Source organism: Trichomycterus rosablanca, chromosome 16 (genome assembly GCF_030014385.1).
Source record: "Trichomycterus rosablanca isolate fTriRos1 chromosome 16, fTriRos1.hap1, whole genome shotgun sequence".
NCBI lineage: Eukaryota > Metazoa > Chordata > Actinopteri > Siluriformes > Trichomycteridae > Trichomycterus > Trichomycterus rosablanca.
In genome coordinates, this window is record NC_086003.1 from 21,875,318 (window position 1) to 21,893,374 (window position 18,057).

Genomic DNA, 18,057 nt, shown 5'->3' on the forward strand with positions numbered 1-18,057 from the left:
TTCGTATACATTGTATTGAAACTCAGCTCTGCCACCCGGCTGGGCTGGGAGGCTGCATGAACAATTGGCTGTTGTTCATAGGGTTAGGAGCAAGCCGGATCATGGGTCCTCATAACTGGTTCGATTACGACCCCTGCTGGTTGATTAATGGCACCTGCACAGGGCTAAGGAATAATGCTGATCAGGGTGTGGCTCTCCGTGTACAGTGCTGATCGGTATATATGAACTCGACTCGTGCAGGTGAAAAATGCAGTCTGTACTGAGCACGTGTCGGAGGGGGCGTGTGTTAGTTGAGAAGCGTCCTCAGTCAGCGGTGGAGGGTTGAATCAGTGGAGGATGCAATCAGGGTAATTGGACACGACTAGATTAGGGGAGAAAATAAGGGGGAAAAGGTTTAAATTTGTTTGTTATACACCGATCAGGAATAACATTATGACCACCTTCCTAATATTGTGATGGTCCCCCTTATGCTGCCAAAACAGCCCTGACCCATTGAGACATGGACTCCACTAGACCCCTGGCACCAAGATGTTAGCAGCAGATCCTTTAACTCCTGTAAGTTGTGAGGTGGGGCCTCCATGGATCAGACTTGTTTGTCCAGCACATCCCACAGATGCCTGATTGGATTGAGATCTGGGGAATTTGGAGGCCAAGTCAACTCCTCAAACTCGTTGTTGTGCTCGTCAAACCATTCCTGAACCATTTTTGCTTTGTGGCAGGCCACAGCCATCAGGGAATAGCGTTTCCATGAAAGGACGTACATGGTCTGTAACAATGCTTAGGTAGGTAGGACGTGTCAAAGTAACATCCACATGGATGGCAGGACCCAAGGTTTCTCAGCAGAACATTGCCCAAAGCATCACACTGCCTCCGCCGGCTTGCCTTCTTCCCATAGCTCGCCCATTTTTCCTGCTTCTAACACACCGACTTCGAGGTTAAAATGTTCACTTGCTGCCTAATATATCCCACCCACTAACAGGTGCTGTGATGAAGAGATAATCAGTGTTATTCACTTCACCTTTCAGTGGTCATAATGTTATGCCTCGTCGGTGTGTATTTATTTGTTTGAACTCCTTATTTGCATTCTAATTATGTTGTGTTGATGTAAATTAGTGGCTGATTTATTTTAAAAATGTATTAATTGGTTCATTAATCTCATCACAACTGAAGCTCATGGTTGTAATCCTCCAAATGCTTGAAGCATGTCGACCAAACGAAGGCGCCCTTGAATCTAATTTCTCCAAATCATGCCACCCACACTTTTAATTAGTTTTTTGCCTCTTAGTGCCTAAGAATATTAGTTAACAGAAAAAAAACCTTTTATGATGTACAGAAATCCTCATTCCACCATTCATACTGGACAGTATTTGAAATTTTTATTTGCTTTTCTTGCTTTGTATGAAAATGTTTACTCTTTTTTATGGTACAGTGTTTTTCATGGCACATTTATCACACTTATCATGGCACATTTTGCCGTAGGCTGACACTAGACATTGCAGTCCCTTTCTCGCGTCAGCTGCTAGACCACACTCTCCTCCAGGTCTCCAGGATTTGCAGCCATGCTACAGTTTGAGTTAGAATTGGAGTTTGAGGAGTTGTTGGAGGCGTGGGTTTGCAAATACCCGTGCATTAATACATGACTGTATTGCTCGCTGGCTGTGCTGGACGTGCTGGTGTTGGACGCGCACTGCACTAGCATGCTATGAAGAGACTGGCTGCGGCGGGTCCAGATGAAGCTCAGTCGCTTGGCGTAGCTGTAGCACGTTGTTGTGGTGATCTCGCCCGCGTCAAAAGAGCAGCTGCGCTTAGCTCCCAGCACTTGCCTTCCTTCACAATCTAGGTCTGAGCTTCCCTCCCCTTCACTTTTTCCTGCCTGAGTAGTTGCCACTGAGGCTATGGAGTGCCTAAATCCTTGAACGCTACCTTTGTCCACAGACCTTCGCAGCTTCAGCTTGCAGTCCTGCTTCAGTGGTTGGGGCAGGGTGAGTGCAGCTTTGGCAGGGGAGTAGTAGTATGTTACTCCTTCACTTTCTGGTGTAAATGACTGTGCTTGTTTCTTCCTTGTTGGGTCAATATCTCCACCCCGACTGCTGCCGGGCCCTGGATTTTTTTTTTGCTCTTTATTTTTGGCTTTTGTATGTACTGGTCTTGGTTGCTGGGCTTGTAAGCGGTTTGGTAAAGCCACCATCATGACACTGTTATTTCCGTTAGTTTGGGCATAAACATCCACCCCTTTCCCTGGAAGAAACTCACCCGACTGGTTGGCGTAGTCACGACAGTCGACACAGACTCTGTGTCGCATCATCATAGCCACCGTGAAGACCAGCAACGTTACCACGACCACCCCGCCTATCATCACAGTTAACGTGCCACCTAGGAAGTGCGCCTGCAGTGATCGACATTCTGGATAATCCTCTTTAGTGCTGAACTGGGTGCAACCTAATACTTTTGTGTTGGCCAGGGCTGAGATTCCATCATCAAAAATGGCCAACACACACAGATTGTAGTCTGCACCTGAGACCAGGTTTTTCAGCATGAAACTGTTACTCGTAGACGGCAGAATTCTGCAAGAAAGGAGAAGATAGAATATCAGTGTGATATGGTGACAAATATTGGAGTCTTACCAGGGTGAAAAAAAGTACTGAAATACAATAAGGAACAAGTGGAGTGTGCTAATTTTAAAAGTGCCTCTTTTTAGAGATAGAAGCGAGCGAAGCTGCTTTTGTATAGCCTAAATCAATACTCCGCAACAATGCACTGTAGAATTTAGGGATTCAAGAGAATTCTTCAGTGCTTGAGAGGACGCTGACAAGTAATAAAGCATTTTTACAATAAAGCCGAATGTATTTGTGTTGTCCTGCCTGAAGGACTCCATCCTGCATTAGTCTATACAATCTCAAATTGAAAACCGCGTTCTATACAGAAACATGTCGAACTAAAGATCTGTTTAGTGTGGCTACAAGACTTCATTGGTAGACAAGCTTTTAGAAAAGCACTTCATGGCTAAACAAGATTTAGACGAGTGCTATTAAAAGGAAATGGCTGTTTGTTTTTTTTTGTTTTTTTGCAATGAGACCTTGAGCCATTTTAATCTGATCTTTAGGTTTAGTCTGTCTGCTCTGTTTGAGTATACACTGATCAGCCATAACATTAAAACCACCTCCTTGTTTCTGCACTCACTGTCCATTTTTATCAGCACCACTTACCATATAGAAGCACTTTGGAGTTCTACAATTACTGACTGTAGTTTCTCTGCATCTGTTTTTTTGCATGCTTTGTTAGCCCCCTTTCATGCTGTTCTTCAATGGTCAGGACCCCCACAGGACCACCACAGAGCAGGTATTATTTGGATGGTGGGTCATTCTCAGCACTGCAGTGACACTGACTGGTGTGTTAGTGTGTATGAGTGGATAAGACACAGCAGCGCTGCTGGAGTTTTTAAACACCCCACTGTCACTGCTGGACTGAGAATAATCCACCAACCAAAAATATATCCAGCCAATATATTCAGCGCCCCGTAGGCAGCGTCCCGTGACCACTGATGAAGGTCTAGAAGATGACCAATTCAAACAGCAGCAATAGATGAGCGATCGTCTCTGACTTTACATCTACAAGGTGGAGCAACTAGGTAGGAGTGTCTTATACTGTAGAGTGGACAGTGAGTGGACACGGTATTTAAAAACTCTAGCAGCGCTGCTGTGTCTGATCCACTCATACCAGCACAACACACAATAACACACCACCACCATGTCAGTGTCACTGCAGTGATAAGAATGATCCACCACCTAAATAATACCTGCTCTGTAGTGGTCCTGTGGGGGTCCTGACCATTGAAGAACAGGGTGAAAGCAGGCTAAAAAAAGTATGTAGAGAAACAGATGGACTACAATCAGTAATTGTAGAACTACAAAGTGCTTCTATATGGTAGGTGGAGCTGATAAAATGGACAGTGAGTGTAGAAACAAGGAGGTGGTGTTAATGTTATTGCAAAAAGCCTCCTCAGCCAGGTGGACACTATAATACCTGAAGCATAGGGTTTGGACACCATATATCTAAACTCCATAATAATGCAGATAACCCTAAATAGTCAACAACACCATGATCAGGTGCCCACATACTTTTAGCCATGGTGTAGCACGGGATAAAAGTAATTGCATATTTTGTATGATAAAAGTATGCATATCAATCAGTTTTATTCCTTTTGGGTTTGACTACTATTTTCAGAAAATAATCAGTGATGACGACTCTCGGTGACTAATGCAGCCAGGCGTGAAATGTGGAATCATCATTAGACAGTTGTTATTAGAAACCTGACTGAGTGTTTAGACTTGAGTGTTTGCATGTTGATTTGTTAGATTACTGGTGCTATTGCCCTGTTTTGCTATTTACCACCTGCTTTTCCTTTCATTGGTTCCACACAGCTCCTTCCTTCCATTCTTTCCTCATCATCTTCCCTTTTTCTATATTTATCTATGTGTGGTAACAGGCTTCGCTCCATCTCACTATGCATTATCAATTCCCATTATAGCACACAGACTGTATGTCGCACTGTAGTGGTGCAGTTTTCAGCCATTATGTCATAGCGGGTGTAATGGGGAATCTATTAAAAATGCATTGTTTTGTTGAGCATGCTGTTTTTGTTTTTAATGTATTTCCATTGCTTTGTGGGTAAACTTCAGGGAACCTTGTACTTATGTAGACAAACTGTGAGCTAATATGCCGTGGTGTTTACTTTGACCACCCCAATGAGTTGCTAAGTGCAACTGTTTGGAGGCTGAGCGGTTGTGTAATAGTTGGATTGTCTCAAGGAATGATCTGCAAAGATGTAGGCAATGTCCAAGTTTATTTTAAATTAGTCTGCACAGACTCTGTTTCGCATCATCATAGCCACTGTGAAGACCAGCAATGTTACCACGACCACCCCGCCTATCATCACAGTTAACGTGCCACCTAGGAAGTGAGCCTGCAGTGATCGACATTCTGGATAATTCTCTTTAGTGCTGAACTGCGCGCGACCTAATACTTTTGTGTTGGCCAGGGCTGAGATTCCATCATCAAAAATGGCCCACACACACAGATTGTAGTCTGCACCTGAGACCAGGTTTTTCAGCATGAAACTGTTACTGTTACCACTGTGAGCTAATATGCCGTGGTGTTTATTTTGACCACCCCAATGAGTTGCTAAGTGCACCTGTTTGGAGTTTGTGTAATAGTTCGATTGTCACAAGGAATGATCTGCAAAGATGTAGGCAATGTCCAAGCTTATTTTAAACCCCTGATGGAATGCAGACTGTCAGTGCTGGGTTTAAGCTGCACCCAACCAGGACAGTGGTAGCTCAGCAGTTAAGGTACTGGACTAGAAATGAGAAGGTTGCCGATTTCAACCTCACCACCACCAAATTGCCACTGCTGGGCCCTTGGGCAAGGCCCTTAATTCTCAGTTGCACAAATTGTATTCAATCACAACTGTAAATCGCTTTGGAAAAAGCATCTGCCAGATGCAGTAAATGTAAGTGTAAGCTCTAATATAAAAGGTTATCTCAGCCTTGTTTCCTTCAATGTGTTCCATCTTGTCTCTTTGCCCTTGCTTTCCTTTCTTCCTCTGTTAAGATCAAGTTCAGTCAACCTGATTGGTTGAGACACCATTCTAAACTCTGTAAGTTAAGCTTTTTAGAGATTATCCTCCCTTCTCTTGAGACAGCACTCTTAAACTAAATATAAAAATACTCCTTGTTACATTGGTTAAACATTTTAATTCTCATCACCTCTCACATTTGAGGTTTTGTGTGTTGCTTTCTTTGCCATGTTTCCTCTTATCAGTGATTGAGGCCTAGAATTTAGATGAGCTAAGCTTAGAAAAGCTTAGAAAAGTCTACCCTCATTAAAATATCTGGACATATGTGTCGCGACTACAAATTCTTTTAACTTGTTCTCACCTGTACACGAGGGCATCATCAGCTGTGCTATTGTACTGAATCTGGTACATCCACACCAAGTACGGCAATGAAGTTCTTCCTTTATACCAGTGCACCTGAGCAGAGTTTGAAGTCACATCCAGAACTCCCACCACTTTCTCAGTTCCAGTGTGACTACCACCATTTTCATCCTTCCCGTCACCTCCAGTCACATTCTTTACTGTTACTATCCCTCCCACAGACCCTCCTCTTCCACTACTGATGTCAGAAGCACCAGGATCTCTAGCATTAATAAATGATACTGTTCCATTTCCCTTGTGGGGCAGTGGGATAATCTTTAGGTCCACCTGGGTGGTTGACTCTCCAGCCGCATTTATAGCAATGCATGTGTAAGCTCCATCATCTCTAGCACGTGTTACCAGAAAATCCAGAGTTCCGTTGTAATACGAGCGTATTCGGCTGGTGTTGGCCACGATTCGATCATCTGGGGAGACCCAGTGGATGACTGGCTCTGGGTCACCATGAGCACGGCACTTCAGGGTGGCCCTCTGCCCTTCCAGGACCCACAGCTTGTTGGTGTTTCGGGTGATGAGTGGAGGCTCGCATATAAACTCCTCCTCTGGGATGGACCAAAAGTATCGTCCAGCAAGGTGTGCAGGTGTGGCACAGGTCTCCATGTCATCCTCACGAATCAGCCTTCGCAGCCACAACAACTCGCAATTGCAATGAAGAGGATTCCCACCAAAATTTAAGCTGATGATGGTGTTGTAAGGCGTTGGGCTAACGACCCCAATCTGTGAGCGGGAGAACAGGGGGTCAGGAGGAAGTGTCTGTAACCTGTTGGAGGTCATATCCAGCCTAGCAAGCTTGTACAACTCACTGAAAGATCCCTCTGCAATCTGGTCTATAAGGTTATGATCCAAATTGAGTGTGCTTAAGCTGGCCATGTTCTGAATTGCTTCCCAGGGGACTCTGCGAAGGTTGTTGTAGGACAGGTCCAGGTCTTCTAGCGTTAGCAGGAAGTCATCGAAGGCATCAGCTGAGACATCTGTAAGCTGGTTGTTGTTGATAAAGAGATGCTGAAGGTTGAGAAGTCCTGTTAAGTCCTGAGGTCCCACTACTGTCAACCGGTTAGTGTCCAGGTGCAGTGATCGCAGACTTTCCAAATCGGCAAAGGCCAATGGACGCAGGTTATGTATCGTGTTCCTGGAAAGTGTCAGATCCACTAATCCAGTCATGTTGGCAAAGTCAGCACCACCCACTTCCAGGATGTAGTTGTCAGCAAGGCGGAGCTCCACAGTACGGCGGTCAATATTGGATGGGACGAAGAGCAGTCCTTTGTTCACACAGAGTGTGCTTAGAGACTCTGATAGGTTCCGGCATACACAATGGAAGGGGCAAATAGAAACCATGCCCCATGTCTCTCCAGCGAATACACCTGGACAGTATCCAAGCAGCAAATAGCTCAATAGGCTTAACCATAACAAAGACAAAGGGAATGAAAGGCAGGAATCTCTTTTGGGGCAAATGTATTTTGTGCCTAGTGGTAGATCCTTTATGCTAGATGGGCACAACAGTCCAGAGCTTGGCATGATAGATGTATTTATCCACAGACCTGTGCAAAGAAGATAAACCACATTGTCAGACATGTGATCACCTGCAGTAGGATTTACATTTGCTCGAAATGCTGTCTATAAATTATTGAACAGCTTAGAAATAACAATACTAGCTAGGAGTTTTCTGGATGAAACTGATCATCTATACGCCTGCTTTTCCATTTACAGATTCTCAGCACAAATGCAGTTGTCCATTAATTACCATCAGGGGTTGGTGATATGCCAGCAGGCTCATCTAGGGCTTGCTTGATTAATCTATGCATACATTCTGAGTGGAACTCCTGTACAGCTCAGCTACTGGTATTAACCACTGGTGAATAATAGCCTGAATTTTTAGGCTTTGCTTGAGTTTGTAAGCATTTATCAACTGACAGTCGTAGGTTAGTTGTCGGAAGTTTACATACACTTGTAAAGGACAGTTTTTTCTCTTTTTTGTGACTAACAATGGAGACATACACTGATCTACACTCACTGTCCATTTAATCAGCTCCACCTACCATATAGAAGCACTTTGAAGTTCTACAATTACTGACCCTAGTCCAGCTGTTTCTCTGCATGCTTTTTTAACCTGCTTTCACCCTGTACTTCAATGGTCAGGACCCCCACAGGACTACCACAGAGCAGGTATTATTTAGGTGGTGGATCATTCTCAGCGCTGCAGTGACACTGACATGGTGGTGGTGTGTTAGTGTGTTAGTGTGTGTTGTGCTGGTATGAGTGGATCAGACACAGCTGCGCTGCTGGAGTTTTTAAATACCGTGTCCACTCACTGTCCACTCTAGTTGGTCCACCTTGTAGATGTAAAGTCAGAGACGAGCGCTCATCTATTGCCGCTGTTTGAGTTGATCATCTTCTAGACCTTCATCAGTGGTCACAGGACGCTGCCCATGGGGCGCTGTTGGACGGATGTTTTTAGTTGGTGGACTATTTTGAGTCCGGCAGTGACGGTGAGGTGTTCACAAACTCAATCAGCACTTCTGTGTCGTTTCCACTCATACCAGCACAACACACACTAACACACCACCTCCATGTCAGTGTCACTGCAGTGCTGAGAATGACCCACCACCTAAATAATACCTACTCTGTGGTGGTCCTGTGGGGGTCCTGATCATTGAAGAACAGCATGAAAGTGGGCTAACAAAGCATGGTAAGTGGAGCTGATAAAATGGACAGTGAGTGTAGAAACAAGGAGGTGGTTTTATTGTTATGGCTGATCAGTGTACATATAATAAATACATTTATTTAAAGTAACTAATGTTAGCAGTGGGTGTAGTTGACATAGAGTGATCATAGAGCGTCATAGAGTATCACGTTTATCAAGGTGAACAAAAGGTGGTTTCTTTTTGATTGCCAGAGTCAATGCCTGTGTGGTTTGCCACAGGTCAGTGATCATTGACCATCTCTTTTGTGTCACAGTTGTGAGATTGGATGATTGTTGTGTCTGTGGGCAGCAGCAGTGTTTGTTTGCTTTGGCTTTGATTTTTGTTTGCTCTCTGTAATGCCTGCTGCTTTTCTATAGTGGCATGATTGTTCCTTTGCTTTGGTCTAAATTTCTGTGTGTGTCTAGTGTTATAACCCAGACATAAACAGTAGCGTGTAGTGCTTCTGGGTTGCTTTTAGCAGTGTAAATAGCTCTTTCATTCTTAATGCACCATATGGATTAGTGTATAATGTGATTAGTATTTTGACTATGAGCCTTCGCTAACAGAGCACTGACAGGGACAGTTTGACATTCTGATTTTTGTACCAGCTTGGGGAGAGGACAGAAATAGATAGTGGACTATACTGCAAGGGTAGCATCAGTATAATCTATAAAAAAAAACATGTTAATAATGAAATTAGCTTAGGCACTTTTGTGTGCACCTTTCAATTAAATTGACATATTTGTCAGTGATATTGGAGGTTTTGGGGAAGGTTTAAAACCTAGTATTGACTGTGTGTGTGTGGGGGGGGGGGGGGGGGGGGGGGGGGGGGGTTGGTAATAACTCAATAGTGAGCATAATTCATTGCCTTCCTGTCTTGACAGCCTCCTGCAAAAATGTGAGTAAGTGCCATAATGTCACCTAGCAAGACACAAAGGACAAAGACGTACCTGATTAGTCTGTGCAAGATCAAGTTTTAAAATGGCTCCCTGTCCTGCCCATTTCCACACCAAGAGTCCTGGTTTGCTCAGTATTTAGGAGGCAGATCCAGTCAGAGGATGTTGAGTAGAATGGTATGTGGTATGTGCAGAAGTATTGCTCCTTGAAACATTGATTTTCTTCCCATCAGTCATCATCCCCACAGATGAATAATCGGACTGACTCATAACTCCCAGGTTATTATTTTCTTGAATCCATTTTTTCCATGGAATGTGTTGACATACAAGTGTGGATACAAGTGTTGACATCCCGTTGTTGGATGGGATTTCAGTTCGTCTTTCCGAAATGTATTGTGTTCTATGTTTTCCATCAGTGTCAAATGTTCAAAATCAATGCAGTCCTGGATTGGGTAACCTTCAGTCATGGGGCATTATTCAAACCTCTTCCAGCTACAAATGAAATGCAGTTTGCAAACACTGTCCAATCCTCTGATTGCAAAGCTGGTGAAGACAGGGAGTACTCAGTAATTTTGAAGCATCCAGGCGTCTCGATTTTTTCCCAGTTATGAAAGGTTTCCTTTTTGTAGAAGCTTTCAGATCCTCTGGCTAAAAGATGCGAGCTATTAAAAACAAAAACATGTATTAGATGCTAAATCAGTGCTCTGGATATGGCATTGCTCTTCTGTTGCTATCTGAGCTGCCGCTTCTGCTCATGATTTGACTACCGAATGTCAATACAAGCCTGTGTCTTAGACTTTAATACATGTCACATTCTTTTACCACTGTCAGTTATTTATTTTAACCAGACATTGATCACGATTGTAATTTGACTTTGCGTGATTTGCTTTAGATTGCAAATGAACAAATGAAAACTGATGCATCAAAGCAAATAATCTAATTAAGCAGGCATTCAGGCTGTCCCTGCGGGCATTGACACAGTTTGTGTATGTGTGTGTGTATGCCCATTAATTTCACACTAACAGTGCATCTCTAAAACTTCATTTATTCTCCAATTCCGGAATTAGTCTGTCTACTAGCACATCTGTAGTTATTTCTACACATTTAGCCATTGCTACAGTCAAATAGACATTCAGAAAATCCCATCGGAAGCAAACTCACCTTTTCATTGCTTGCCATACTCTGAAAATAGCTGTAGTCCCTTCCAGGTGGCTGATACACCCTTTGTAACTCCTACCCTATACTTTCCAGCATAGAGCATCCTCGCATCCCTGTTCTAACTGAAAACAAGTCCATACGAGCCCAGCAAATCCAAAAACATCACTTAAGCAGAGATGTATGGGGATACCAAAGCCACGGCAGTCTCCTGATTGTGCTGTTATTCATTGCTTTGTTTTGCCATACCGTCTCAATTCCCATGTCTGAGCCGAGCTGCTCTGTTTTGTGGTTTTGGTGCAGAGAGTGTAGTGTTGTTCGCGTCTGTGCGGGACTGCAACGTGTCTGATACAGCAAGGAGTATGCGAGAGTGAGGCGAGAAAGATGAGTGAGGGAGAGAGGGAGGTGGAAACTGAGAAAGGGAGGGGGTGGTAGAATAGCTTAGAGCATTCCAGGCTGACAACACGAGGAGAGAAGGAATAGCAAAAGAGAACCAAAATGAGAAAGTTAAGCAGTAGCTAGAAGTTATACGTCATGTTATAGAATAAATAGGGGTTATGGTTTATGGTTTATTTTGATGGTAATTACCTTGTCAAAAATATCCTGGTCCTAGTTTAGTCGCATGACTGTCAAAGTGCTTGTTTTAATTCCTATCCACCGTCAAATGGACACAAATGGGCACTGGAGCTGGAATCTGAACAATGAAAAAAAACAACTGGCCTGCTGGTAATGTCCTGGTGCCAGATATCACTTGACTCTTAGATTTATTGTGGAGTTCATGCCTCTGAAATTCATGCATGTGTTCACACATACGAAAGAGGCGTGGCTGAAAATTTTTGTACCCTTTAATTTTATGAAAAATTGGAGCACTGGAACGAAAGCGTTCAGTACATGGTACTTTAACTGGACGTTTTTGCATTTAGAAGACTAAATCAGTCACTACTAGTTTCCAATACAGCTATATATATATATACCGATGAGGCATAACATTATGACCACCTTCCTAACAGACTGGTCTGCGGCTATGCTGCCCCATATGTAACAAACTGTGATGCACTGTGTATTCTGACACCTTTCTATCAGCAATTTGAGCTACAGAAGCTCGTCTGTTGAATCAGACCAAAAGGGCCAGCGTTCGCTCTCCACGTGCATCAGTGAGCCTTGGCCACCCATGACCCTGTCGCTGGTTTACCACTGTTCTTTCCTTGGACAACTTTTGATAGATACTGACCACTGCAGACCGGGAACACCCCACAAGAGCTGCAGTTTTGGAGATGCTTTGACTCAGTCGTCTAGCTATCACAATTTGGCCCTTGTCAAACTCGCTCCATTGCTTACGCTCGCCCATTTTTCCTGTTTCTAACACATCAACTTTGAGGATAAAATGTTCACTTGCTGCCTAATATATCCCACCCACTAACAGGTACCATGATGAAGGGATAATCAGTGTTATTCACTTCACCTGGTCGGTGTATAGAATGGTAGTGTCATAATACTGAGCACTTAATGCTGGTTAGAGATCATTCAGACTCTATGTTTAGCTTCGGCCAGTTCCTTATTGAATATCTGAACTGGCAGATGAACTGTGTATATTATTTTCTACTTCTTACTGTAACCGAGGCTTAGAATACAAATGAAATTCATACCAGACTGAACCCAGGGGGAGATCTCATTGTCCCAGCATAATTTCTGTTTAATTTGCATCAGCCACTGCATTCTAATTGAAAGTCTTGTAGTTTATAAATCACGCTGACATTAAAAGCACTTCAGGAAATTTGCCTACAGTGCTATATGCAGTTATAAATGTAATCTTTTAGAAGTCAGACACTTCTGAAGTACCAGTAGCTGCTCAAAAAGCTCTAATTGAAGTATGAAATGTGCAAGAACATTTTTGTTATTAAGGTTTCCTTTATTTTGTTTCAGTCTCTAAATGTAAAAAAAAAAAAAGTGGTTATATTCATTACAGAAGCATTTTAAGGCAATGTCATCTGAGCAATCAAAGGTCACAAGCATTTATTATTGGTTTCCTTGCCCTTTACATACAGGATTTTCTGGATTCTCAGAATCTTTTAATAATGTTATGAACTGTAGAAGGTGACTTTTACTTATTTCTTGGAATCATGCATTGAGAACCATCCCTGCTTGTAAAGCACTAAGCCTTCTTTAATGCTTCTTTTATACCCAATTATGGGTGGTTTGATCATTCCACAAATGTATATGTCTCATATGGCTCCTGTCATAACTTTTTTTAAACTTGTTGCATGCATTAAATTAGTAATTAGTGAGTGTTAACAAAACATCAGAGTTCTTATTAATATATATAAATCAGATAATTAAATAATAATTAAAATGTTCAAATAATTAAACTGCTCACTGCTTTCTGATTTATTTGATTTAAATAAAAAATGACTAACAATTTTAAATTTAGCCTGTTGACACAAGGGGCATATGTACTACTGTTTAAGCAGAACCCACAAATTAGTCTTTTTTTTGTAAACTGTAGTTCTTTATAGATATTTATTAAGATTAATGCTGACAGACCTGTGTTTTTTTCAGACCTGTGTTTTTTAATCAGTGAAATGATGTTAAAGGTGCCCCGGTGGCACAGTGGGATATTCCACTAGCACACCAGCACCTAGATTCTAAACTCCTCATTTTGAAACTCTGCGTTGCCACCGCCTGCAGCAGGCACGGTTCTGCTAGGGCGGGATGACCGGACTATGTGGGTGTGTTCTTCAAACGCTGTGTAAGGACCCTGATATAGAGAGGCTCCTGTGCAGAATGCATAGTTGAAAAAGTGTTCCGCTAAGGGCTGCGTGCGGCAATATACCCACCTCGACTGCAATCAGGGATCCCCCAACAGCGGAAGACAAATTGACTACACTAAAATGGGAGAAAATGCATAAATAAAATTTTTAAAAAATAAAAAGAAATAATGGTTAAATCACAAACACTAATATAATCAGGCCAAATACATTTTTAAAGTATATAAATATATATACATTTTTAAATAGACCCGCCCACATGCCAGTCAGGTTCAGGATGCTACATGTAATAGATAAAACACATTATTACAACATTAAACATTTCCATATAATTATACATACTTAGTTTTTTTCTTCTTCTTGTCAGTAGTTTCAGTTCTCCCCCAAATACATGTAGTGCCTCCATAGTATACACTTGTAAAATTAACCTTTTACACATCTTTACTTAAAATACTTAAATACAGGTCCTTCTCAAAAAATTAGCATATTGTGATAAAGTTCATTATTTTCCATAATGTAATGATAAAAATTAAACTTTCATATATTTTAGATTCATTGCACACCAACTGAAATATTTCAGGTCTTTTATTGTTTTAATACTGATGATTTTGGCATACAGCTCATGAAAACCCAAAATTCCTATCTCAAAAAATTAGCATATCATGAAAAGGTTCTCTAAACGAACTATTAACCTAATCATCTGAATCAACGAATTAACTCTAAACACCTGCAAAAGATTCCTGAGGCTTTTAAAAACTCCCAGCCTTGTTCATTACTCAAAACTGCAATCATGGGTAAGACTGCCGACCTGACTGCTGTCCAGAAGGCCATCATTGACACCCTCAAGCAAGAGGGTAAGACACAGAAAGAAATTTCTGAACGAATAGGCTGTTCCCAGAGTGCTGTATCAAGGCACCTCAGTGGGAAGTCTGTGGGAAGGAAAAAGTGTGGCAGAAAACGCTGCACAACGAGAAGAGGTGACCGGACCCTGAGGAAGATTGTGGAGAAGGGCCGATTCCAGACCTTGGGGGACCTGCGGAAGCAGTGGACTGAGTCTGGAGTAGAAACATCCAGAGCCACCGTGCACAGGCGTGTGCAGGAAATGGGCTACAGGTGCCGCATTCCCCAGGTCAAGCCACTTTTGAACCAGAAACAGCGGCAGAAGCGCCTGACCTGGGCTACAGAGAAGCAGCACTGGACTGTTGCTCAGTGGTCCAAAGTACTGTTTTCGGAAATCAAGGTGCCAGAGTCTGGAGGAAGACTGGGGAGAAGGAAATGCCAAAATGCCTGAAGTCCAGTGTCAAGTACCCACAGTCAGTGATGGTCTGGGGTGCCATGTCAGCTGCTGGTGTTGGTCCACTGTGTTTTATCAAGGGCAGGGTCAATGCATCTAGCTATCAGGAGATTTTGCAGCACTTCATGCTTCCATCTGCTGAAAAGCTTTATGGAGATGAAGATTTCATTTTTCAGCACGACCTGGCACCTGCTCACAGTGCCAAAACCACTGGTGAATGGTTTACTGACCATGGTATTACTGTGCTCAATTGGCCTGCCAACTCTCCTGACCTGAACCCCATAGAGAATCTGTGGGATATTGTGAAGAGAAAGTTGAGAGACACAAGACCCAACACTCTGGATGAGCTTAAGGCCGCTATCGAAGCATCCTGGGCCTCCATAACACCTCAGCAGTGCCACAGGCTGATTGCCTCCATGCCACGCCGCATTGAAGCAGTCATTTCTGCAAAAGGATTCCCGACCAAGTATTGAGTGCATAACTGAACATAATTATTTGAAGGTTGACTTTTTTTGTATTAAAAACACTTTTCTTTTATTGGTCGGATGAAATATGCTAATTTTTTGAGATAGGAATTTTGGGTTTTCATGAGCTGTATGCCAAAATCATCAGTATTAAAACAATAAAAGACCTGAAATATTTCAGTTGGTGTGCAATGAATCTAAAATATATGAAAGTTTAATTTTTATCATTACATTATGGAAAATAATGAACTTTATCACAATATGCTAATTTTTTGAGAAGGACCTGTATATGTAAACTCATTTTCAACATAACAGTATAAGGGATGCTGCATAAGTGTGGTGCTTCTCATCAATAACTGTGTTCTGTGTGTGTTTGACCCTGTTCTCATTAGCACACTTTATTTAGTAAGCTGAATCAATTCCATAAGTTTCTTGTTGAAAGCTTGTTGTTATTGCTGCTCAAGTTGTTAAAAACAGTGACTCAATATAGCTCTATAGTGATAAAACTGAGATACAAATGTGTCATATGATGGTCCCTTAACACTTACTGTATTACATCATCCATTACGTGTGTTGAGTCTTTTTAGGACTTTGGACAGCTTCACTTAACTCACACTCGTCTGTTCAGGATTTTTAAAGCTCAGTCATGTAAGCTTTAATCCATCATACCATACACCAGCGGTCCCCAACCTTTTTTGCACCACGGACTGGTTTCATATAAGATATAATTTCACGGCCCGGCGGAGGAATTTAAAATAGAATAACTATACAGTAGAATGGAAAATCAGTGTGAATCCTGAGCTTTTTTCGCTGCAATGAGACGCTGCTCCCACCTAGTGGTGATTGGAGACAATAACACTTGAAGAGTATTGAAAATGTAATTGCACTTGTAGCAATCGTATTTTTTCTGTGCAGCCCGGTAATAAATGACCCACGAACCGGTACCGGTCCGCAGCCCTGGGGTTGGGGACCACTGCCGTACACCACTGTGATACCGCTAATAGTCCTGCTTTTCTCTCTCTGTTGCGTGATGGCTGTATGAATCCCTTTCCAGTTGGCTAATTTTTTATTGCACCTAATTTCCCCCTTTTTAAGCAAACAGGTGTCGGTGAAGCTGTTCTCAGTCCCTCTGTGCTGTAAAAAGCAGCATTGTGAGGTGAAGGGTTTTTTCAGCTCTACCACCCACTTGATGCACTTATTCTGCAAACTGTGAGGCTAGTGGGCAGAAAATCCTTCCCACTGGTGTACCACAGTTTCCATGACCTGGAATGAAATGTGTGTGTGTGTGTGTGTCGGTAAATTTCCTTAGGCCTTTAGTATTGAGCAGGACAGAATGTTGTGTGATCCTGGTGCTGTTTAAAGCTCCCTATAGCTGCAGTATCCCAAATTGCATTCAAACTCCAGCAGATCTGTCAGCCCATTACCCTATGTAAACGCATTAAAAACGTTTTCATGGGCACTGCATATGCACGCATGCTAGTGATTGAGTAATGCCTAGTTCACACTACACGATTTTTGCTCAGTATTTGCCGGCTCATGGGCAACTCAGTGTTCGCTCGGCAATTGAAACTCGGCTCTCAATCGCTATGTGTGAACTGTTTAACAACTCGATCCGAAGATAATTATCTAGCTTGCTAGATATCTGGGTATGAGTCGGCCGACTGGCAATGAGAGCGGTGTCGAACAGCCAATGAGAACGCAAGATACAATGTGAGGAGAAACACAGGAGAGAAGTTGTAAAAAGGTGGGACAGGGACACACAAGTTTTTCAGTTGTTTTGCAAATAATATATATTAATCTTCAACTCACTATAGAACAAACAATCCCTGCTGGCCACGTAGCCAAATCCACTCAGATTCATTTATATTTCCCCTTGACTTTACGCTGCACATCAGCGTACAAACTTTGATGGCTTGCTACTTGTTGATGTGCATTTTTGGAAGTGGTATCATCGTGTGTGTTTTCGTGACAAAATGTAGTTTGGGAGACCAGAGAAGCTCGCCTGTGATTCCAGTTGGTGATAGATGGTGTAGTGTGAAACCCCCTATCGCCGATCAGTCGTGTAGTGTGAAAGCCACACCGACTTGATAGACTCCCGCTTACAAGAGATCCAGTCATGTAGTGTGAACTGTACAGCGACCTTACAACTTGGAAAGTCATGTAGTGTGAACTTGGCATAAGTGTGTGTGTTTGAATGGTTGTGTGGACACTTTTCTCCAGTCACGCTGGCAAATAGTTTGTGAATCCCACCATATATGAAAAAGCTTTGCAAAATGCTTAAATATGTATAAGGTTCTAGAAAAGCCATGACATTTACCAACCCATTTGCTGGGATCTGGGCAGATTCCGGCCTAAACTTAGTATCAACACAGTTTTCGACTCAGGTCACATGACCTATTTTCCTGTTAAAACTTTATGACAAATTTTATTTCAGAAACACGTGTGTGAGTGATATTGCTGATCCTCTATGCGAGTCTTTCTACCCTTGTGTTTACAATTCATGTTAACACCAGAGGGGACAGTAAAAAGGCTTTTCATTATGTCATTATGTCCTACTGATGTAATGACAAAGTTTAATTAAACTGTTAAAGGATCTTACAGGTAATCTTCAATGTTTATAGGATAAGTCATTTTATTAATTGTGTATACACTGATCAGTCATAACATTAAAACCACCTCTTTGTTTCTACACTCACTGTCCATTTTATCAGCTCCACTTACCATATAGGAGCACCATCTGTTTCTCTGTATGCTTTGTTAGCCCCCTTTCATGCTGTTCTTCAATGGTCAGGACTCTCCCAGGACCACTA

General features: G+C 42.4%; 2 protein-coding genes across 2 annotated transcripts in view; one reads left to right on the forward strand and one right to left on the reverse strand.

Moving 5' to 3' along the window:
• pcxa (pyruvate carboxylase a) overlaps nt 1–18,057 on the forward strand; it is a 221,871-nt gene that overhangs the window by 158,381 nt on the left and 45,433 nt on the right. The window lies entirely within an intron of this gene.
• lrfn4a (leucine rich repeat and fibronectin type III domain containing 4a) lies at nt 1,363–7,525 on the reverse strand. The gene is made up of 2 exons (XM_063011219.1): nt 5,937–7,525; nt 1,363–2,564 (listed from the first exon to the last, which is right to left on the reverse strand). Exons 1-2 carry the CDS (start codon nt 7,505–7,507, stop codon nt 1,520–1,522), a joined length of 2,616 nt encoding a protein of 871 aa, XP_062867289.1. The 5' UTR covers nt 7,508–7,525; the 3' UTR covers nt 1,363–1,519.

What these genes read in the sequence shown, in the direction of transcription:
- lrfn4a (XM_063011219.1), bottom strand. Translation starts at nt 7,507, where the DNA reads ATGCCAAGCTCTGGACTGTTGTGCCCATCTAGCATAAAGGATCTACCA. An exon ending in GATGATGCCCTCGTGTACAG is followed by an intron (nt 2,565 to 5,936) that starts GTGAGAACAAGT and finishes CCTTTCTTGCAG; the next exon opens with AATTCTGCCGTCTACGAGTA.